General features: G+C 34.1%; 1 protein-coding gene across 7 annotated transcripts in view; it reads right to left on the reverse strand.

Moving 5' to 3' along the window:
* Positions 1-18594, reverse strand: part of APOOL (apolipoprotein O like) — a 181970-nt gene that overhangs the window by 91429 nt on the left and 71947 nt on the right. For 4 of the 7 annotated variants that reach the window (XM_081042978.1, XM_081042981.1, XM_081042982.1 and 1 more), the window contains one exon: positions 16615-17182. The exons of 2 other annotated variants lie outside the window; for them this stretch is intronic. In XM_081042978.1, the coding sequence (XP_080899104.1) occupies positions 17094-17182 (89 nt within the window). In that variant the 3' untranslated portion in view covers positions 16615-17093. Of the gene's footprint in view, positions 1-16614; positions 17183-18594 lie in introns of those variants that run through there. One more of the 7 variants, XM_081042984.1, reaches the window with a different exon arrangement.

Below are 18594 nucleotides of genomic sequence, written 5' to 3' on the forward strand. Positions count from 1 at the left end.
CACTTCCAAATAATCAACTTGGTTAACTGTTTGTCCAGTTGGTACAAATTCATAATGAATAATCCCTCTGATATCAAAAAAGATTAGCAACATCATTGCAACAAATTCACGAACTTAATTGACGAACCATATATATATATATGTACATATATATGTGCATATGTATGTATATATATATGCACATATATGTCTACACACACACATATATACATATATATGTATACATATATACATATATATAATGAAATTTAAATCAGGCCAAATTTCTGTCCTTTTAATCAGAGAATGTGTTGTTTCAATGGACAAAATAAAATACCAAAAGTTTTCTAGTGAAACCCATTTGTTGAAATGACACTAGGCACCATTTACAGATCTGTTATTTCTGAATTATCTATCCTTCCATTCTATTCTATCCCCACAAATTCCCACATCAATTCTCCAACTGGAATTAATCTGCATGATTAAACAGTCAATCAGAATACTATACCCAGCATGTCACTTATTCCAGAAGAACATTTTTCCAGGCAGAAAATAATTTTAAAGAGTTTTTGTAGCTTAGTATCTGACACCTGGTTGACAATTAATACATTTATTATTGAATGATAGTGATATTCTCTATCCAGAAAACTTACCTTTCTTAGCTTTCCAAACAGTGCCCACTGCTATTACCAAGGGGAAAATGCATCATTAGATCCTTGTACTTCAATGAATCTGTATCTGTGGAGGTCCTGACGACATTTACTTTTGAATTTGCCTCAAGTCCCTGAATATGAGGAGGATAATTTTAATGAGTATTCACTGTAGAAAAATAATAGAAAAGCTAAATTTATTACTCTGCATCATAGACAAGGATGTAATGATTAATAAGCTTTGAGCTTTATGTTCTTCTCTAATACATATATGTCCACTTATCCTAATTCCTGCTCATTGCTAAGTTTGCAAAACATTCTCTTTGCAAAGGAATTTATGAGGTTATAATTAATATAATAATTCATTCTTTAGCTGAGTATTTTGCAGGTTTTATTTACTATCCTGCCACTAAAATTCTTCCAAGTATCCTCTCTATACACCTGTTTTATTCTGTTCTTAATGTCCACACATGGTATTATTTGGGGATCTAGTCATTTCATAGCTAGACAGTCATAACTTCTTGCTTACCAGACTTCCCATTTAAGCCTTTTATTATGGTGGTTCTCAAAGTGTGGTTTTGGACCATTGATGATCCACAGATAAGTGCTGTGTACTATTAATATCTGATTTTTGTTCATTACACAAACACTGAGTGCATATTAGGGGAAGTCCATGTGCTAACTACTATGGGGAATACCAGGAGTGCTCACTTGCGCAGCATATATACTAAAATTTGAATGATACAGAGATGATTAGCATGGCCCTTGCACAAGGATGACGTACAAATTCGTGAAGCATTCCATATTTTTTTATCATAATGATCACTTCTTTAGGTATATAAATGTTGAATAACTATGGTGTATGCCTGAATCTAATATACCGTGGGTGCCAAAAAATGTATACAAGTGGACACTTTGGTCAATGTTGCACAAGCAGTAGTTTACCATCATCAGAAGTGTCTGGACGCTGATGGTAACCATTCTGAGCACCGCTTGTAATTGCAGAAATCAAACATGACTTGTATTCATCTTTTGTTATTGGTATATATTCAGTATTACAATTTTAATACAGTTTTCCTTTCTTAAAATGTGTATACATTTTTTGGCACCCTCTGGATTATTGAACGTTAGCTATATTTTAAGAAAAATCTTTTTTAAAAAGTGGCAAAAAGAATACAAGGATTCTGGAATTACAGTCACTGCCCTCAGGATGCACACAGTTGCTTGGCGGAGGCTGCTGTGCACGGCAGCCAAAATGCTCAGGACTCCGTTGGGCTCTGGTTGCATTGAGGATAAAAATCCTGATTTCCTACCAATGCTCTACATGATCGAGCCCTTTCTGTCTTCTTAATATATTTTGAAAGCTTTTTATCCATTGTAAATTTAATGCAAGCCTACTCAAAATCCCCAAATTTTCACATGGAAGAATAAACACATATTTCTAGAAAAATTCTGAAAAGTGGTAAGGGGAGATAAGCCCTACCAGATATTCTAAAGTTGTAAGTAATTAAAATGCTATGGTAATCTACTACCATAGATGCAGAGATAAATCAATTGAACAGAATGGAGAGTCCAGAAATTCTTTTAAGTAAGAGAATGTAGTATATAATAAAGGGGACATTTCATGTCAACAGTTAATAAAAGACGGTTTAGTCAAGAAATGTTGTTGGGATAATTTGGGGGAAAAGATAAAGGTGAAATTTCACCTCACCTCTTACATCAAAAACAAAATTGTAATTAATAAATTATTAATATTAAGAGCTTTAAACAGACTGGTGTTTGTCAATGGTTGGAGGTGGGGGTGGGGGACATGGGTGAAGGTGGTCAAAAGGTAAAAACTTCCAGTTATAAGTTCTGCGGATATAATATACAGCATGATGACTATAGTTAACAATACTGTATTGTATATTTGAAAGTTGCTAAGAGAGACTTTAAAAGATCTCATCACAAGAATAAAAATTATAACTATATGAGATGATTGATGTTAACTAAACTTACTGTGGTAATCATTTCCCAATATGTACATATATCAAATTATTATGTTGTACACCTTGGACTAATACAATGTTATATGGCAATTATAGCTCAATAAAACTGGAAAAAATAAAATTTGAAAAAAATTAGGACTAGAGTAAAAGTGACTATTTTCATAACCTGAAAGTGCAGATGCCTTTGCAAGCATGATATGCAAACCATAAAGAATTAATTTGAATGTGTAAAAAATGATATAGCAAAGAACCAAATAAACAAGGTCTAAAATGTTAAACTGAAAACACACCTCACAAACAACATGACAGACTTTTTTGTAAAGTCTACGAACTTTGTAATACATAGACTTTGTGACATCTACCTTGAATGCTCAGAAACCTTTTTGGCTTTACTTCCTCATTTCTGGTTGCATTCAAGGCTAGTTACTTGGACAACTGACTTTTATATAAGTGAGGTATCAACATAGTTAATCTCTCTCTATATATATTCTTTTGTTGCATGTGCTGTTTTAGATTTCAAGTTTCCAGATGACTGGGGTTAAGTCTTACTCCCTCTTAATACTGCCCGGGACAGCATATGTTAATAAATGCTCAGTAGACTTCATGATTATCATCTTAAGAACTTGTTACTAAACCGTAAACTAAGTTTTCTCTACTTTGACAGTAATTGGCTGCCTGTGAAAACATGCTAGATGCAGTGAAGTTAACAGCAATAGGTAAGATGCTTTATGGTATTTTAGAGCTAGAAAAAGAAACATGGCATAATGTGTACACACAGTACTACTTGAACCTAGATATGTGGAAGCTGCTGTTCTTGGTACACAAAAATGATGCCATTAATATCTACATGTGCAGGACATGAGTTTGATAGCTTTGTCAGTGCTCCATTATATTACATTTTCCCATTTTTAGTATGGAATTGTTATTCAAGAACTTATAAATCTTTACAAGTGCAATAAACTTGATCCAATTCTTGAAATTTAGAATGGAAAGTGTAATTAGTCAAAGACAGTATAATTTAATGCCCCATATGTTAGTAGTAGCTCGATAGGATGAATGGATAAAAGAAAAATGACAAGCTATTTCCAAAGATATTTACTACATTTTGATAGTCAGAAATATTAATAAAATAGGCTAGTGTTTCATGATAAATTACAACTTTTTAGGCAGGAGATGTGAACACTGAGAGGAGATGGCTAACACATAAAATTACACACTTGAAATTCCAAATGAATTTGAGGATGAGCTTTACAATTTCTTTGAAAAGGGATGTTGGAAGTTTGATAGGGACTGCACTGAATCTTTAGATCACTTGGGTAGTATTGACACCTTAACAATGTAAAGTCTTATCTGTGAACATGAGATGTCTTTTATTTAGGTTTTCTTTTTTCCACAATGCTTTATAGTTCTCAGTATGCAAGTATTTCACCTCCTTGGTTAGATTTATTCCTAGGTATTTAATTATTTTAGAGGCTATTGTAAATGTAATTGCTTTTTAAATTTACTTTTAGGGTTTTTGCTGGTGTTGATCTTTTTTGTTGATCTTGTAGGCTGTATCTTTGCTGAATTCATTTATTAGATCTAGTAGCTTTTGGGGGGGACTCTTTGGGATTTTCTATCTATAGGGTCATGTCATCTACTATGAATAGACATCATTTTACCCTTCCCTTTCGAATTTGGATGGCTTTTATTTCTTTATTTTGTCTTGTAGCTCTGGCTATAACTTCTAGTACAATGTTGAAAAGCACTGGTGAAAGTAGGCATTGTCTTATTATTAATCTTAAAGGAAATGCTCTGTCATTCACCATTGAGTATGAAGTTAACTGGTTTTGAAAATTATAAGTTCCTTTTATCATGTTGAGGAATTTTTCTCTATTCCTAGTTTTCTGAGGGTTTACATCGTGAAAAGGTGTTTCATGTTTTAAATGCCTTTTTTGCATCAATTGAGGTTGTCATGTTTTTTTCCTTTGTTATGTTAACCTGATGTATTATGTTGGTTTTCTTATGTTGAACCACTCTCTTATTCCTAGGATAAATCTCGCTTGATCATGGTGAATGATCCTTTTAATAGATTAGGTTCACTTTGCTAATATTTTGTTGAAGATTTTTGCCTCTATATTAACAAGGAACATCAATCTGTGATTTTTTTGTAATGTCTTTGTCTTTGGTATCAGAGGACTACTGACTTCATAGGATGAGTTAGGAAATGCTCACTCCTCTTTAATTTTTTAGAAAGAATTTGAGGATTGCTGTTATTCTTCTTTAAATGTTTGGTACAATTCTCCAGTGAAATTATTTGGTGGTCGCTGATTTTTCTTTGTTGGGAGATTTTAGATTACTGATTCAAACTTTACTTGTTATAGGTCTGCTCAGATTTTCTTTTTGAATCAGTTTAGGTAATTTGCAAGCTTCAAGGAATTTGTTCATTTCTTCTATGTTATATAATGTGCTGGTGTACAATTTATAGTATTTACTTATAATCCTTTTTATCTCTGTAAGGCTAGTAGTAGTGTTTCATTTTTCTTTTTAATTAATTAATTAATTAATTTATTTATTTATTAGTGTCAGGTGTACAAGACAAGGTAATACTTAGACATTCATCATTTATATCCCTCACACTGTGAACCCCCCTCCCCCCATCCACTATCCCTCCAACCTCACACTGAGCCATCACATTATATATATAAAATTATAGTTGGCATTCATTAATGTTTAGCTTCTGATGTACAATGCCATGATCAGGTATCCACGGTATCCCTGAGGTGGTCTCCCAAATAGGACACATGTCCATCGGATACCCAATAAAATCTTTACAACATTATTGAATACCTTCCCCAAATTAATTTTCAAAAAACCCTGAGGCCATCTTGTGGTTACCAGCTGCTTCCAAATCCCTTCACCTTTCCCCTTATCCCCAACCCCCCCCACACACACCCATCTAACAACTCTCGGTTTTTTCTTTGTGTCCCCAAAACTGTTTCTGATTAGTTCATTCACATATTCTTTTCTTTAGATTCCACATATAAGTGAGATCATATGGTACTTGTCTTTCTCTTTCTGACTTATTTCGCTTAACATAATGTTCTCTAGATTCATCCATGTTGTTGCAAATGATAAGATTTCTTTCTTCTTTATGGCTGCGTAATACTCCATTGTATAAATGTACCACAGCTTCTTAATCCAGTCATCTACCGATGGGCATTTCGGTTGTTTCCATATCTTGGCTATTGTGTAAAGTGCTGCAATAAACATAGGAGTGCATACAGATTTTTGAATTGGAGTTTTGGATTTGTCCGGGTAGATGCCTAGGAGTGGAATTACTGGATCATAGGGTAGTTCTATCTTCAGATTCCTGAGATACCCCCATACTATTTTCCATAGTGGCTGCACTAATCTGCAATCCCACCAACAGTGCACTAGCGTTCCCTTTTCTCCACATCCCCGCCAGCATTTGTTGTTTGTTGATTTATTGATGATAGCCATTTTGACTGGAGTGAGGTGGTATCTCATTGTGGTTTTTATTTGCATTTCTCTGATGGTTAGTGAGGTTGAGCATTTCTTCATATATCTTCTTGCCTTCTGTATGTCCTTTTTAGAAAAATGTCTCCTCAAGTCCTCTGCCCATTTTTTAATTGGGTTGTTTGTTTTTTTGGAGTTGAGTTGAGTAAGTTTGTTATAGATTTGTGATATTAATCCCTTATCAGATATATCATTGGCAAATATCTTTTCCCATACAGTAGGATCCCTTTTTGTTTTATTGATGGTTTCCTTTGCTGTGAAAAATTTTTTTAGTTTGATGTAATCCCACATGTTTATTTTTTCTCTTACTTCCCTCGCGCGAGGGGATATATCAGTGAAAATCTTACTCCGGGTAATGTCCATGAAGTTTCTTCCTATATTTTCTTCTAGATATTTTATGGTTTCAGATCTTACATTTAAGTCTTTAAGCCATTTTGAATTTGTTTTTGTATATGGTGTAAGGAGGTGGTCCAGCTTCATTTTCTTGCATGTGTCTGTCCAGGTTTCCCAACACCACTTATTGAACAGACTGTCTTTACCCCATCGTACATTCTTGCTTCCATTGTCGTAGATTAGATGGGCATATAGGCATGGATTTACGTCTGGACTCTCTATTCTGTTCCATTGATCTATGTGTCTATTTTTATGCCAGTACCATGCTGTTTTGATTACTGTAGCCTTGTAGTATAGTTTGAAATCAGATATCGTTATACTTCCCACTTTGTTCTTATTTCTCAAGATTGCTGAGGCGATCCAAGGTCTTTTATGTTCCCATATAAATTTTAGGATTATATGTTCTATTTCTGTGAAAAATGTCGTTGGTAGTTTGATAGGAATTGCGTTGAATATGTATATTGCCTTAGGCAGTATGGACATTTTAACTATATTAATTCTTCCTATCCATGAACATGGAATGTGTTTCCATCTATTTATGTCTTCTTTCATTTCTTTCTTCAGTGTTGTATAATTTTCTGAGTACAGATCTTTTACATCTTTGGTTAGATTTATTCCCAGATATTTTATAGTCTTTGGAGCAATTGTAAATGGAATTGTTTTTTTAATTTCTCCTTCTGCTATTTTATCATTGCTATATACAAATGCAACTGATTTTCGAATATTAATTTTATATCCTGCTACTTTACTAAATTCATCTATCAGTTCTAATAGTTTCTTGGTGGAGTCTTTAGGGTTCTCTATATATAGTATCATATCATCTGCATATAATGACAATTTTACTTCCTCCTTACCAATTTGGATGCCTTTTATTTCTTTCTCTTGTCTGATTGCTGTGGCTAGAACTTCCAGCACTATGTTGAATAGAAGTGGAGAAAGTGGGCAACCTTGTCTTGTTCCTGATCTTAGGGGGAATGGTTTTAGCTTTTCCCCATTGAGTATGATGTTAGCTGTGGGTTTGTCATATATGGCCTTTATTATGTTAAGATATGATCCCTCTATTCCCACTTTCTTAAGGGTTTTTATCATAAAAGGTTGCTGTATTTTATCAAATGCTTTTTCTGCATCTATTGATATGATCATGTGATTTTTATTTTTCATTTTGTTAATGTGGTGTATCACATTAATTGATTTGCAGATGTTGAACCACCCCTGCATACCAGGGATGAATCCCACTTGATCATGATGTATGATCTTTTTAATGTATTGCTGAATTCTGTTCGCTAATATTTTGTTGAGATCTTTTTAATTTTTTTTATTTGCTTGCATCTTCTCTTATTTTCATCCGTCAATCTAGTTGTCAATTTGTTGATCTTTATAAAGAACCAACTTTTGGTTTCATTGATTTTCTCAATTGTATTTCTATCCTCTATTTTGTTTCTCTCTGTTCTAATCTTTATTACTACCTTCCTTCTACTAGATTTGGGCTGTTTGCTCCTTTTTTTAGTTCCTTAAAGGGTAAGGTTAGGTTATTGCTTGAGATCTTTTTTCTTTTTTAAACATAGGCATTTGCAGCTATAAGCTTCTCCCTGAGCACTGCTTACACTGCATACCATAAGTTTTTTATGTTGTTTTCATTTTCATTTATCTTAAGTGTTTTCTAGTTTCCCTTTTGATTTCTTCTTTGATCCATTGGTTGTTTAAGAGTGCATTATATATGTGAATTTCCTAGTTTCCTCCTGATAATGATTTCTAGTTTCATTCCATTGTGATTGGAAAAGATACTTGTATGATTTCAATTTTTTAAAATGTATTATGACTTGTTTTGTGGCCAAACCTATGGTCTATCCTAGAGAAAGTTCCATGTGCAGTTGAGAAAAATGTGTATTATATTGTTGTTGAGCAGAGCGTACTGTGTATTTCTGGTAGTTCCAATTGATCTATAGTGTTGTTAAATAATTATTTGTCTTCTGTCCAGTTGTTCAATACATTATTGAAATTGAGGTATTTACCTTTATTTCTTCATATGGCTCTATTATTGTACAGCTGCCTCTATCTTCAATTCTATCCTATTTGCTTCATATATTTTGGAGCTCTGATGTTTGGTGTATAAATGTTTTATTTTCTTGGAGAACTGAACCTTTTATCATTATATATACTTTGTCTCTTATAACAGTTTCTGACTTAAAGTCTATTTTGTCTGATATTAGTACAGCCACCTGAGCTCTCTTTTAATTACTATTTGCATGAAATATTTTTCTCATTATTTCACTATTGACCTTTATGTGTCATTTTTTTTAAACATTTTTTTAGAATATGTTTTTCCAGGACCCATCAGCTCCAAGTCAAGTCAAGCAGTTGTTTCAATCTAGTTGTGGAGGGCACAGCTCATCACGAGGGGATCAAATCATCAACCTTGTTGTTAAGAGCACGGTACTCTAACCAACTGAGCTAACCAGCCGTCACTATGTGACTTTTTTTTTTAATCTAAAGTGAGTCTCTTATAGACAGTATATAGTTGTATGTTTTTTAATCCATCCTGCTAATCACTTATTAGAGCATTTAATCCATTTACACTTTAATTACTGATAAGGGATATCTGCCATTTTGCTATTTGTTTTCTATATGTCATACAGCTTTTTTTTTGTCCCTCATTTCCTCCACTGATACCTTTTTGTGTTTAGTTCATTTTTATAGTGAAATATTTTAATAACCTCATTTCCTTATGTGTACATTTTAGATGTTTTATTTGTGGTTATCATGGGAATTACATTTAATATCCTAAAGTTATAACAATCTAACTTGAATTTATACCGGCATAACTTCAACAGCATACAAAAACTTCTCCATTTCTCCATTCCCATTCCCCCCTTTTAGGTTATTGATGTCACATTACATCGTGTGCCCAATTACATAATAACTAACTTTATGCATTTGTCTTTTAAATCATGTTGAAAATAAAAAGTGGAGTTTCAAACAAAATTGAAATAACATTAGTTCCTGTAATTGCCCATGCATTTATCTTTATTTCTTCATATGGCTTTGAGTTACTAACTTTATTTAACCTTTACCTTCATTTCCTCATATGGCTTTGAGTTACTATCACACTTCCTTTCATTTCAACCTGATAGACTCCTTTTAGCATTTTATGCAGGGCAGGTCTAGTTATAATGAACTCCCTCGGGGTTTTTTTGGGGGGTGGGGTGGTGTTATGAGGCTGTCTTAATTTCACCGTCATTTTTGAAAGACAGTTTGGTGTATACAGAACTCTTTATTGACAGGTTCTCCCCCCCCCACCCCCAGCACTTTGAATATATCAACCCACTGCTTTCTGGCCTCCAAGGTTTCTGATGAGAAACTGGATGATAATCCTATTGTGGATCTATTGTATGTAATGATTTCTTTCTTGCTGCTTTCACGATTTTCACTTTCTCTTTGGGTTTCAACAGTTTGATTGTAATGTGTCTTGGGGTTGATCTTTTTGGGTTTATACTACTTGGAATTTGTTGAGCTTCTTGGTTTTGTATTGAACCAAATTTGAGAAGTTTTCAGCCATTATTTCTTCAATATTCTTTTTTTCTTTTTCTCTCTTTCCTTCTGAGAGTCCGGTAATGTGTATGTTGGTCTACTTGATGGTGTTCCACAGATTCCTGAGGCTCTGGTTACTTTTCATCTTTTTTTTTTCTTTTTGTTCTTCAGATGATAATTTCAATTGTCCTTTCTTCAAGTTCACCAATTCTTTCCTCTGCTTGCTAAATTCTGTTTTTAAACCCCTATAGACCATTTTTAAATTTCATTTATTATACTTTTCAACTGGAGAATATTTTGGTGGGGGTTCATTTTTATAATTTCTACTTCTGTATTGATATTCTGATTTTGTTCATACATGTTTTTCCTCTTTTTGTGCATGTCTTCCTTGAGCTCTTTGAACACCTTTAGCACAGTTGTTTTAAAGTCTTTGTGTAGTAAGTCTGACGTGTGGGCTTCCTCAGGTATGTGTTCTATTAATTTCCTTTGTTCCTTTGAATGGACCATACTTTCCAATTTCTTTGTATGTCTTGTGATTTTGTTACTGTTGTTGAAAAGTGGACATTTGAAACTTACAATATGATAACTCTGGGTATTAATTTTTTCCCTTTCTCCAGCAATGGCTTTTTTATTGCTATAAGGTGTCTCTGTGTCAAATATCAACCTCAGTTGAATGTTAAATGTGTTCTGAGGTCCTTTCTAAGTCTGTGTCTTTCCCTGGTCATCCATGATGGCTTTATAGATTCTCCTGTGTACATGGTTGTTTTTGAAGGTCTAACAAAACAGGTTCAGCTCCTTTAAGTCTCCTGGAAGCTGCTTTATAGAGGTTGGAAAAATGGTGGCCAACCTCCAAGCCCTCATGTCAGCATTCTGAGCAGCAATGCACAATCAGACCACAGAACTCCACTATTTGGAGTATAAGTTACTTATTACCTACCCTGGCTCCAGCAAACCACTCCAGAAATTCCGGTTGGTCTCCACAGCTGCCTGCCTTGAGGTGGGGGGGTGGGAGCTTGGAAGCTGCCACTAGGCTGATGGCTGAATTTGTCTAAAATAAACTGCAATTTACCAGCCAACCTGTCTTCTGGAAGTTGCAAGCATTCAAGTAAACTCGAGAGCTTCAAAATATTCACCTCAGACAGTTTCTGCCAGTACAATTGTGGCACAAGTGAAAATATGAATTCCTGGTGCTGCCTACACCACCTTCCTTCTTTCTACTGTAAACTTTGTAACATACTGTATGTGAACTGATATTTCAGATTTACTCAGGGATGGCTTTGGGGACAATCCCCTTTTCTACTGCCTGATTGCAGAAGTACACGACCAACAAAAACCATCAGGTAAAATAAATCTTCCTCCTCCAATTTAATCTGGAGTATATTTTCTCTATCCTGAAAACAAAATACAGTTTGATAGCATATAATTACTATTAAGCAGAGGAGTATAAATATATAAACAGTTTTGTTTTCTTAAAATAGAAAATGTGCGATATATATATGAATATATTCCACCATTAAAAGATGGCTTATCTCTTAAAGATTGTATTAAAAGGGACTTAAACCTTCAACATTATACATTTCTGTATTGTTTCAAATTGTGTCCAGTGAGCTTTTATTACTTTAATAGTTAAAAAACGCACAAAGATATTCCATTTTGGAGGAAAGAACATTCTAAGATTCAAAGCATTAACGTCTTTGTACTCTCTCTTCCCTCTTGACCTAGGAAAAATGACCATTGGATTTGCCATGTACTACTTCACGTATGACCTCTGGATTGGCAAGTTAATGTCCTAGAGGACGTTTATGTCATGCCAGCTTACCAAGGTCAAGTTCCACTTATAGTATTACTTATACTTTATAAATTAAGGAATAAAAATAGGGCTTTAGTGTAAATATGGTGTGTAAGTTAGTTTATATAACTCATTTCTATTTCATGAGCCTGATCACTATCCTAGTTATCCTTGCATATGGTAAAGACTCAGTCACAGATTAGAAAAAGTTTGTTAGTTCCCAACAAGCTTGAATAAACCAAGTTATCATAACTATACTTTTACCTTTAAAAATTCTTCTACATTTTGGGTTGGTTTGTCTAGAAATGAGTAAGAAATGTACTCTGTGATAATAGTGATAGGGACTCATTTCCTGTTCACTGATCTTTAAGATAAATTCAAAATCTTTTCCATTACCTTTGGAACCACATTCCAATGAAGAAAAAGAGATATGGAATACATTCATGAGTTGAATTTCAGTACAAGTTATTAAGAATATATATGTCAAATATAATTAGAAATAAAAAATATTAAAAAATAAATGTTAAAAAGAGTATGTAACAACTAGATACAGGGTTTTACATTTCATTTCTTTTAAACTAAACCAAATAACTTGTTAAGTAGAATTTTTCAACTTGCATTTTTTCATTTTACATTATCTATTTAAAAGGTCTAGGTATTGGAGGTGAAATGCTGAAGACACTAAGTCAGGTAGGTATTATAATTAGCATTGGTATTCTAAGTGTTATCCTTTTTTCATCAAATATTAGTATTTAACAGGGCATAAATTAGATGATTTATCTCACCATGTAAACATAACCTCAAAATATACTAAAATTTTGTATTCCAATTAAACTGAATTTTCAAATCAGATACTCATAGGTTATATCTGAGTTGTATTTAACTAAACATTGATTTCTATATAATCCACAACTACACTATACATCTTTTTTCTATAAAGCAAAAATAAGCTAAAGGGAAATTAAAAGGTGATTTTACTCATAAAATAGGTTCAACGTCTGAATGTGAGACTAGTATTAAAACAAAATTATTTTGTATTTTGGAAACATGTATAAGAATTTTAGGTAAATTTTTCTTATAAAGAAAAAAAAAACAGTGAATTGTATTTATAGAAAAACCAATAAGTAGACTTTGCAAGTCAGTTTTGGACTTTTAAAGAAAGGGGGTTTTATACCTCAACTAGGACTTTTTTTCTTTTTATAGCTTTAGAGAGGTCAAAGAGATAATTATTATATTATTATTTGGAAGTATTATACAAAGTACGTTGCATATAGAACGTCAATAAACTAAATGTGTTAATGAAGACCACTTTCAAGCAACAGTAACCTGTTTGTTTCTCTATAGATAGCCAAGAAGCCAACGTAACTGCATGCGCTTCCTTGTCATCATCTGGAACCAGGAGTCTGTTGACTACTTTACTCATCGAGGGCCTTTAGACCTTTCCTCTGAGGAGGATTGGCATCTGTTCAGGTTTAAGAGAGAACTCATGGACATGGCATGGGAAGAGTGAAATTGGATGCATCACAACTTGTCCCACCACAGGCTCCAGCATTTCAATGAGTCCGACAGCAGTGTGACTTTGAGTATTATACAACAGAGCAAATAATCAAACTCTGGTTTGAGCAGGTCTTTTACATAGATTTTGCAGATACAGTCAACTCTTCATTATCCAAATGAATACAATAATGGCTAGTGGCGAAGCTGATGATCCAAAAAAGCACGTAATTCAAAATTCACTTGAACTTGGCTTTAGGGTATTAATGTTTTTACCTACCGTATCTCTCTAAATTTCAGATGCTTCTATTTGTACATCTTAACATCTGAAACTGGGATAACTGACCATACTTTTTTCTTGGTGGTAAATAATGTGTCTTATATTTCATGAAATATGGATGTGTTTGATTATAAACAGATCTGAGGTACAAAAAAAAATTTGAAATACTGAAGCTAAATTTTGAAGAGCTCACTTATGAAAAACTAGTAAATGAACTGCTTCCCCACCTTGAGCAGCTCAAGTACCACTGACTTCTTGACATTATCCCAGATACATTCCATCTCTAAACATCTATAAATCTTTGGTTGTACTTAGGATAGATACCACATATATCACTATATTTGTATACGTCTCTATCCTTTCTGGAAGAATATAAGCACTTTGATAGAATTATAGTTATTTTTGTATCCTGCGTTACAACCAGCATGGTAGAACATGTGAGTTCCTGCTACCATGTTTCCCCGAAAATAAGATCTAGCTGGACCATCAACTCTAAGGCATCTTTTGGAGCAAAAATTAATATAAGACCCGGTATTATATTATACCAAGTATTATATTATATTATATTATATTATATTATATTATATTATATTATATTATATTATATTTGTTCTTATGTTATATAAGACCTGGTATTATATTATATTATGTTATACCCAGTCTTATATTACGTTAGAATAAGACACAGTTTATATTAACTTTTGCTCCAAAAGAAACATTACAGCTGATGGTCTGGCTAGGTAGAGCTGATGGTACAAACACAGTATATACCAGGTGTTTATGGGCATCAAAGCTACACAAAGATGAATTCAGGAGTCTGTCTATGAAAGGAGCCTTGTCTGTGAAAAAACACTAAACTAGTTTTAGTTTTATAATAACTTATATGGCCTATCACAGCTATAAGTACCAAGTGCATGGAATGTAGAAGAGAGAGCATTTAAATCATACCTTGGAGAAATGAAAATGGTGACACTGGAATTGGGTTGGAAGGATGAGGAAGTTGGAATATGGAGCAGGATGAGAGAGAAAACAATTCTAAGAGAAGACCCCAGCATAGGCAGAGAAAAAGAGGCATGAAAGAGCAAAGCATGTTCAAGAAGCATGTGGTATGTTATAGATAAAAATATAACATACATTGGTTATAGGGTGGTAGGGAAAGGGAAGATAGGATTAAAGATGAGACAGTATCATATAGAAAGGAACTTGTATGTCACACTAAGGAGTCTTGATTTGATTATGTAGGCAATGATAAGCTACTGAAAATTCAGAAAGACAACTATCCATAACAGTTGCTAGAAAGACAACTATGTCATAATAATATGACATATGGGTTAGAAGAACAAGGTAGCAGACACTGTACGTTAGCTCAAACTTAACACCCATTCCAAATCCCTTAATCTTTGCTTTCCTCACCGTTAAAAAAAAAAACAAACAAACAAAAAAAAAAAAAAAAAAAAAAAAAACATATGATTTGCCAATCTTCCTTGAGCTAAGTGTGGTTATATGACAAGTTCTGGTCAAGATATAGACAGAAATCTTCTGAGAGGGGTTCTAAGAAAGCATTTACTTTTCTGATAAATAAGGGTCAGAAGCAGCTGGGACAGTTTGTCCTAACCCCTCTTCCTATTTTGAATATGTATGTATTACCCAGAGGTACAGCAGCTATTTTGTGAACATGAGGTGACAAATCAACGTGTTAAAGACCAGAGTGGAAAAAGTCTAGGTCCTTGATGGCATTAATGAGCCACTATGCCAACCCTGTACTGCCTAATTCCAGACTTTAAATAGACTCTTATTTATTTAAGCTACTGTTAACTGCTTTACTGTTACTTACAAGCAGAACACATTGTGAAGTAACAGAAAGCAAGACTGATGTTGGGCACATTAACCAGAAGATTACTGTAATAATAATCCAGGAAAGTGATGATGAAGACTTCAATGAGAGCAATGTTTAAAGAAGGTAGAATAGATTTGAGAAACAGAAATAAGGAGAGAGGTAAAGACAATTTAGTTTTAGGCATATTGACATTGGGGATATCTATGTGATATAAGATGGATACAACCAATAAATAATTAGGAAGATAGGTCTATAGCTCTGGATAAATATTGGAGCTGGACATAAGTAATAAGGACATAAACAGTGTCTGAAAACTGAAGTGTGTTGAATGAAAATGGGAGAGCATATAGAATGAGAAAAGAAGATTAGGAATATAACCTGAGGAGCCTCAACATTTACGGGATTCAAAGCAAGAGAAGAATGAAGAACAACAAGAGAAGCAGGAATAACAGAGAGTAAAGGGAGGAGTGAGTTTCAAGAAGGGAGTGGTCAAGAGTCAATAATTACAAAAAATTCAAATAGGTATAAAAGCCTAGGTGTCAAAAGTTAGGAATTGAAAGGGAGGAAGTAAGAAAGTGACATTACTTTTTATGAAGTATGACAATCATAGGAAGAAGATAGAAAAGATAGTTCAAGAGGAAGAGGCAGGGTTAGGGGAAGGTTTTTGTTACTGCTATTTTGGGATAAAGAAGATCAGCAACTATTTAGAAATTAAGAAAAAGAAGTGAGTGAAAAGAGATACCTAAGACTGAAGAGTAAATCGCATAGAATAAAGTATTGGAAAATATAGGAAAGAATGAGATCAGGAACTCAAATAGAAGCATTAGCCTTAGAAAAGGGGGATGGCATGGCTGAAAAGAGGTAAGTCTTGAAGGTAGATGGGAAGAAGTTGAGAATGGTCATGTCTACTAACTTATTTTCTCTCTCTATGTAATAGGAGAAACAGTCATCTTTGGCAGGTACAGGAGGCTTGAGAATAAAAGGTCTGTAATACCTCTCCTGGAGAACAGGACAGGAAATCACCTAGGAACCAGTAGAAGGTCGGCTAAGCAGCATTGGAGGTCTCATGGAGCATATGGTCCTCTTAAATAGTTAGAGGTGTTTTTGGACATTTAAGAGGAGTTAACATTAATAAAACAAAGAGACAAAGCCAAGCGCCAAGTGTCATAAAATATGGATATTTTATTCCAGCTCAGGAAAATGAAAAAAAGGGGGGTGATAAGGAACACATCCTTCCACACACCATTCTTTTCAGCTGACATTAATTACAAAAAGCTAAAGCAAATATCTATGTGTATACATATAAGTATTTATATATACACATACATATGTTTTTCAGATTTTAGTCTCATAAATGTTCCTATATTTACTCTATATTTCTTATGAACACCCTTAAAAGTTATCAAATGTATCCTAATACTACTACTTCAGCCTCTTCACCAATCATTTGATATTGTTTGGATTATATTCATTTTTTGTGATTTAATCACTTAAGTGATTAGTCAAACTATACATTAGAAGATTAGGGGAAAACTTGCTTTAAGTTATACTCTATGCAACAGAGTTACCCATTACATGATTTTTTCCGTCATCATTTGCCACTTCACACATCTTGTAGTACTCTATGCAGACTATTTCAGCTTCTAGTGCTGTACATATCTACATCTTCTGGATGGGACTGCCCGTGATCCATGAGCTTGGGGTCAGGCATGAACTGTGTAGCACCTGATAAAGTATTAAAATGAAAACAAAAGTCACTCATTTAACAAATTTATTTTTGGTACTGGGAATACAGGAGTAAAAAAAGCAGATAAAAATATATGCCAACACAGACCTAATATTCAAGTTGGGTGAGACAGACAATATATTAAATAAAAGATGTATCAGATGGTGGTAAGTGCTATGCAGAAAAAAAAAACAGGGAGAGGCAAATGGAGTGCTGGGGTAGCTTGCAAATTTAAATAGCCTTCTAGAAAAGTGATATTTGAGCAAAGAACTGAAGGAGGTAAGGGTGTGAGCCCTGTAGATCTCTGAGGGAAATGCCTTATAGGAGGAGAAGAAACCAAGTATAACGGAGCTGAGAGGATGTTTGAGGAACCATAAAATGGCCAATGTAACTGGACAGTAGGCAAGATGTGGTGATGGTGGGTGCAGTGAGAGCGATGAGAGACATGATCAGAAAACAATGGAGTGCTAGGCCACAAACACCCATAGTAAGTTTTTTTTTTCTTTTTATAATTTAAGTGAAATGTGCAGTTTTAAGCAGAGGAGTGATGTGACATGTTTTTTAAAAGATCACTTTTGGCTCTGCAGAGAAGAGACTATAGGGGATCAAGTATGAAAGCAGGGTAACCAGAAAGCTATTGCAGTACTCCAGGAGAAAGATGGTAATGGCTTTAATTAGGGCAGTAGCAGTAGAAGTGGTGAAAAGACTGGATTATGGGTAACTTCTGAAGGTAGAATGGACAGATTTCCTAAATGGACTGAATATGTTGTCTGAGAGACTCTTTAACTTGAGAAATTTCAAGAATGGAGTTGACATTTACTGTGGTAGGGGAATATGTGGGAGAAGCATGCTTGGGGGAAGGCAAATCAAGTGCTATATTTTGGCTGTTAAATTTGAATGGCTAAATAAATGTCTGAGAACAAATGTTGAGTAAACAGCTAGAAGTGTGAATCTGTAGAGTTCAGGAGAGCTCTGGGCTGGTTTATAAATTTTACAGTCCTAGCCTATAAATGACATTTAAATCTATGGGACTTATAAAATTATCTAGAGCATCAGAGAAGAGATTTAAGGAACGAGCCCTTTGGATACTCCAAATTTTTGAAGTCAAGAGTAGGAGAATGTAGCAGAGGAGACTAAGAAGGAACAGCCAATCAGTGAAGAGAACCAAGAGCAAGTGGTGTCCAATAGGCCAAGTGAAGAGAATGTTTCAAGGAGGAGGGAGTAATCACCTACGTTAAAAGTTACTGATGGACTTCATAAGATGGAGATTGAGAATAGATTCCTAGATTTGGCAATGTGTGGATCAACAGTGATCTTGATAAGCTTGACTGTGTACCAGGCAAGATGCTATGTTATTTTCATGCATTATCTCACAATACCACCATGAGATACATGATATTTTTATATTATC

Source organism: Rhinolophus hipposideros (assembly GCF_964194185.1).
Source record: "Rhinolophus hipposideros genome assembly, chromosome: X".
In the NCBI taxonomy this organism is placed as follows: domain Eukaryota; kingdom Metazoa; phylum Chordata; class Mammalia; order Chiroptera; family Rhinolophidae; genus Rhinolophus; species Rhinolophus hipposideros.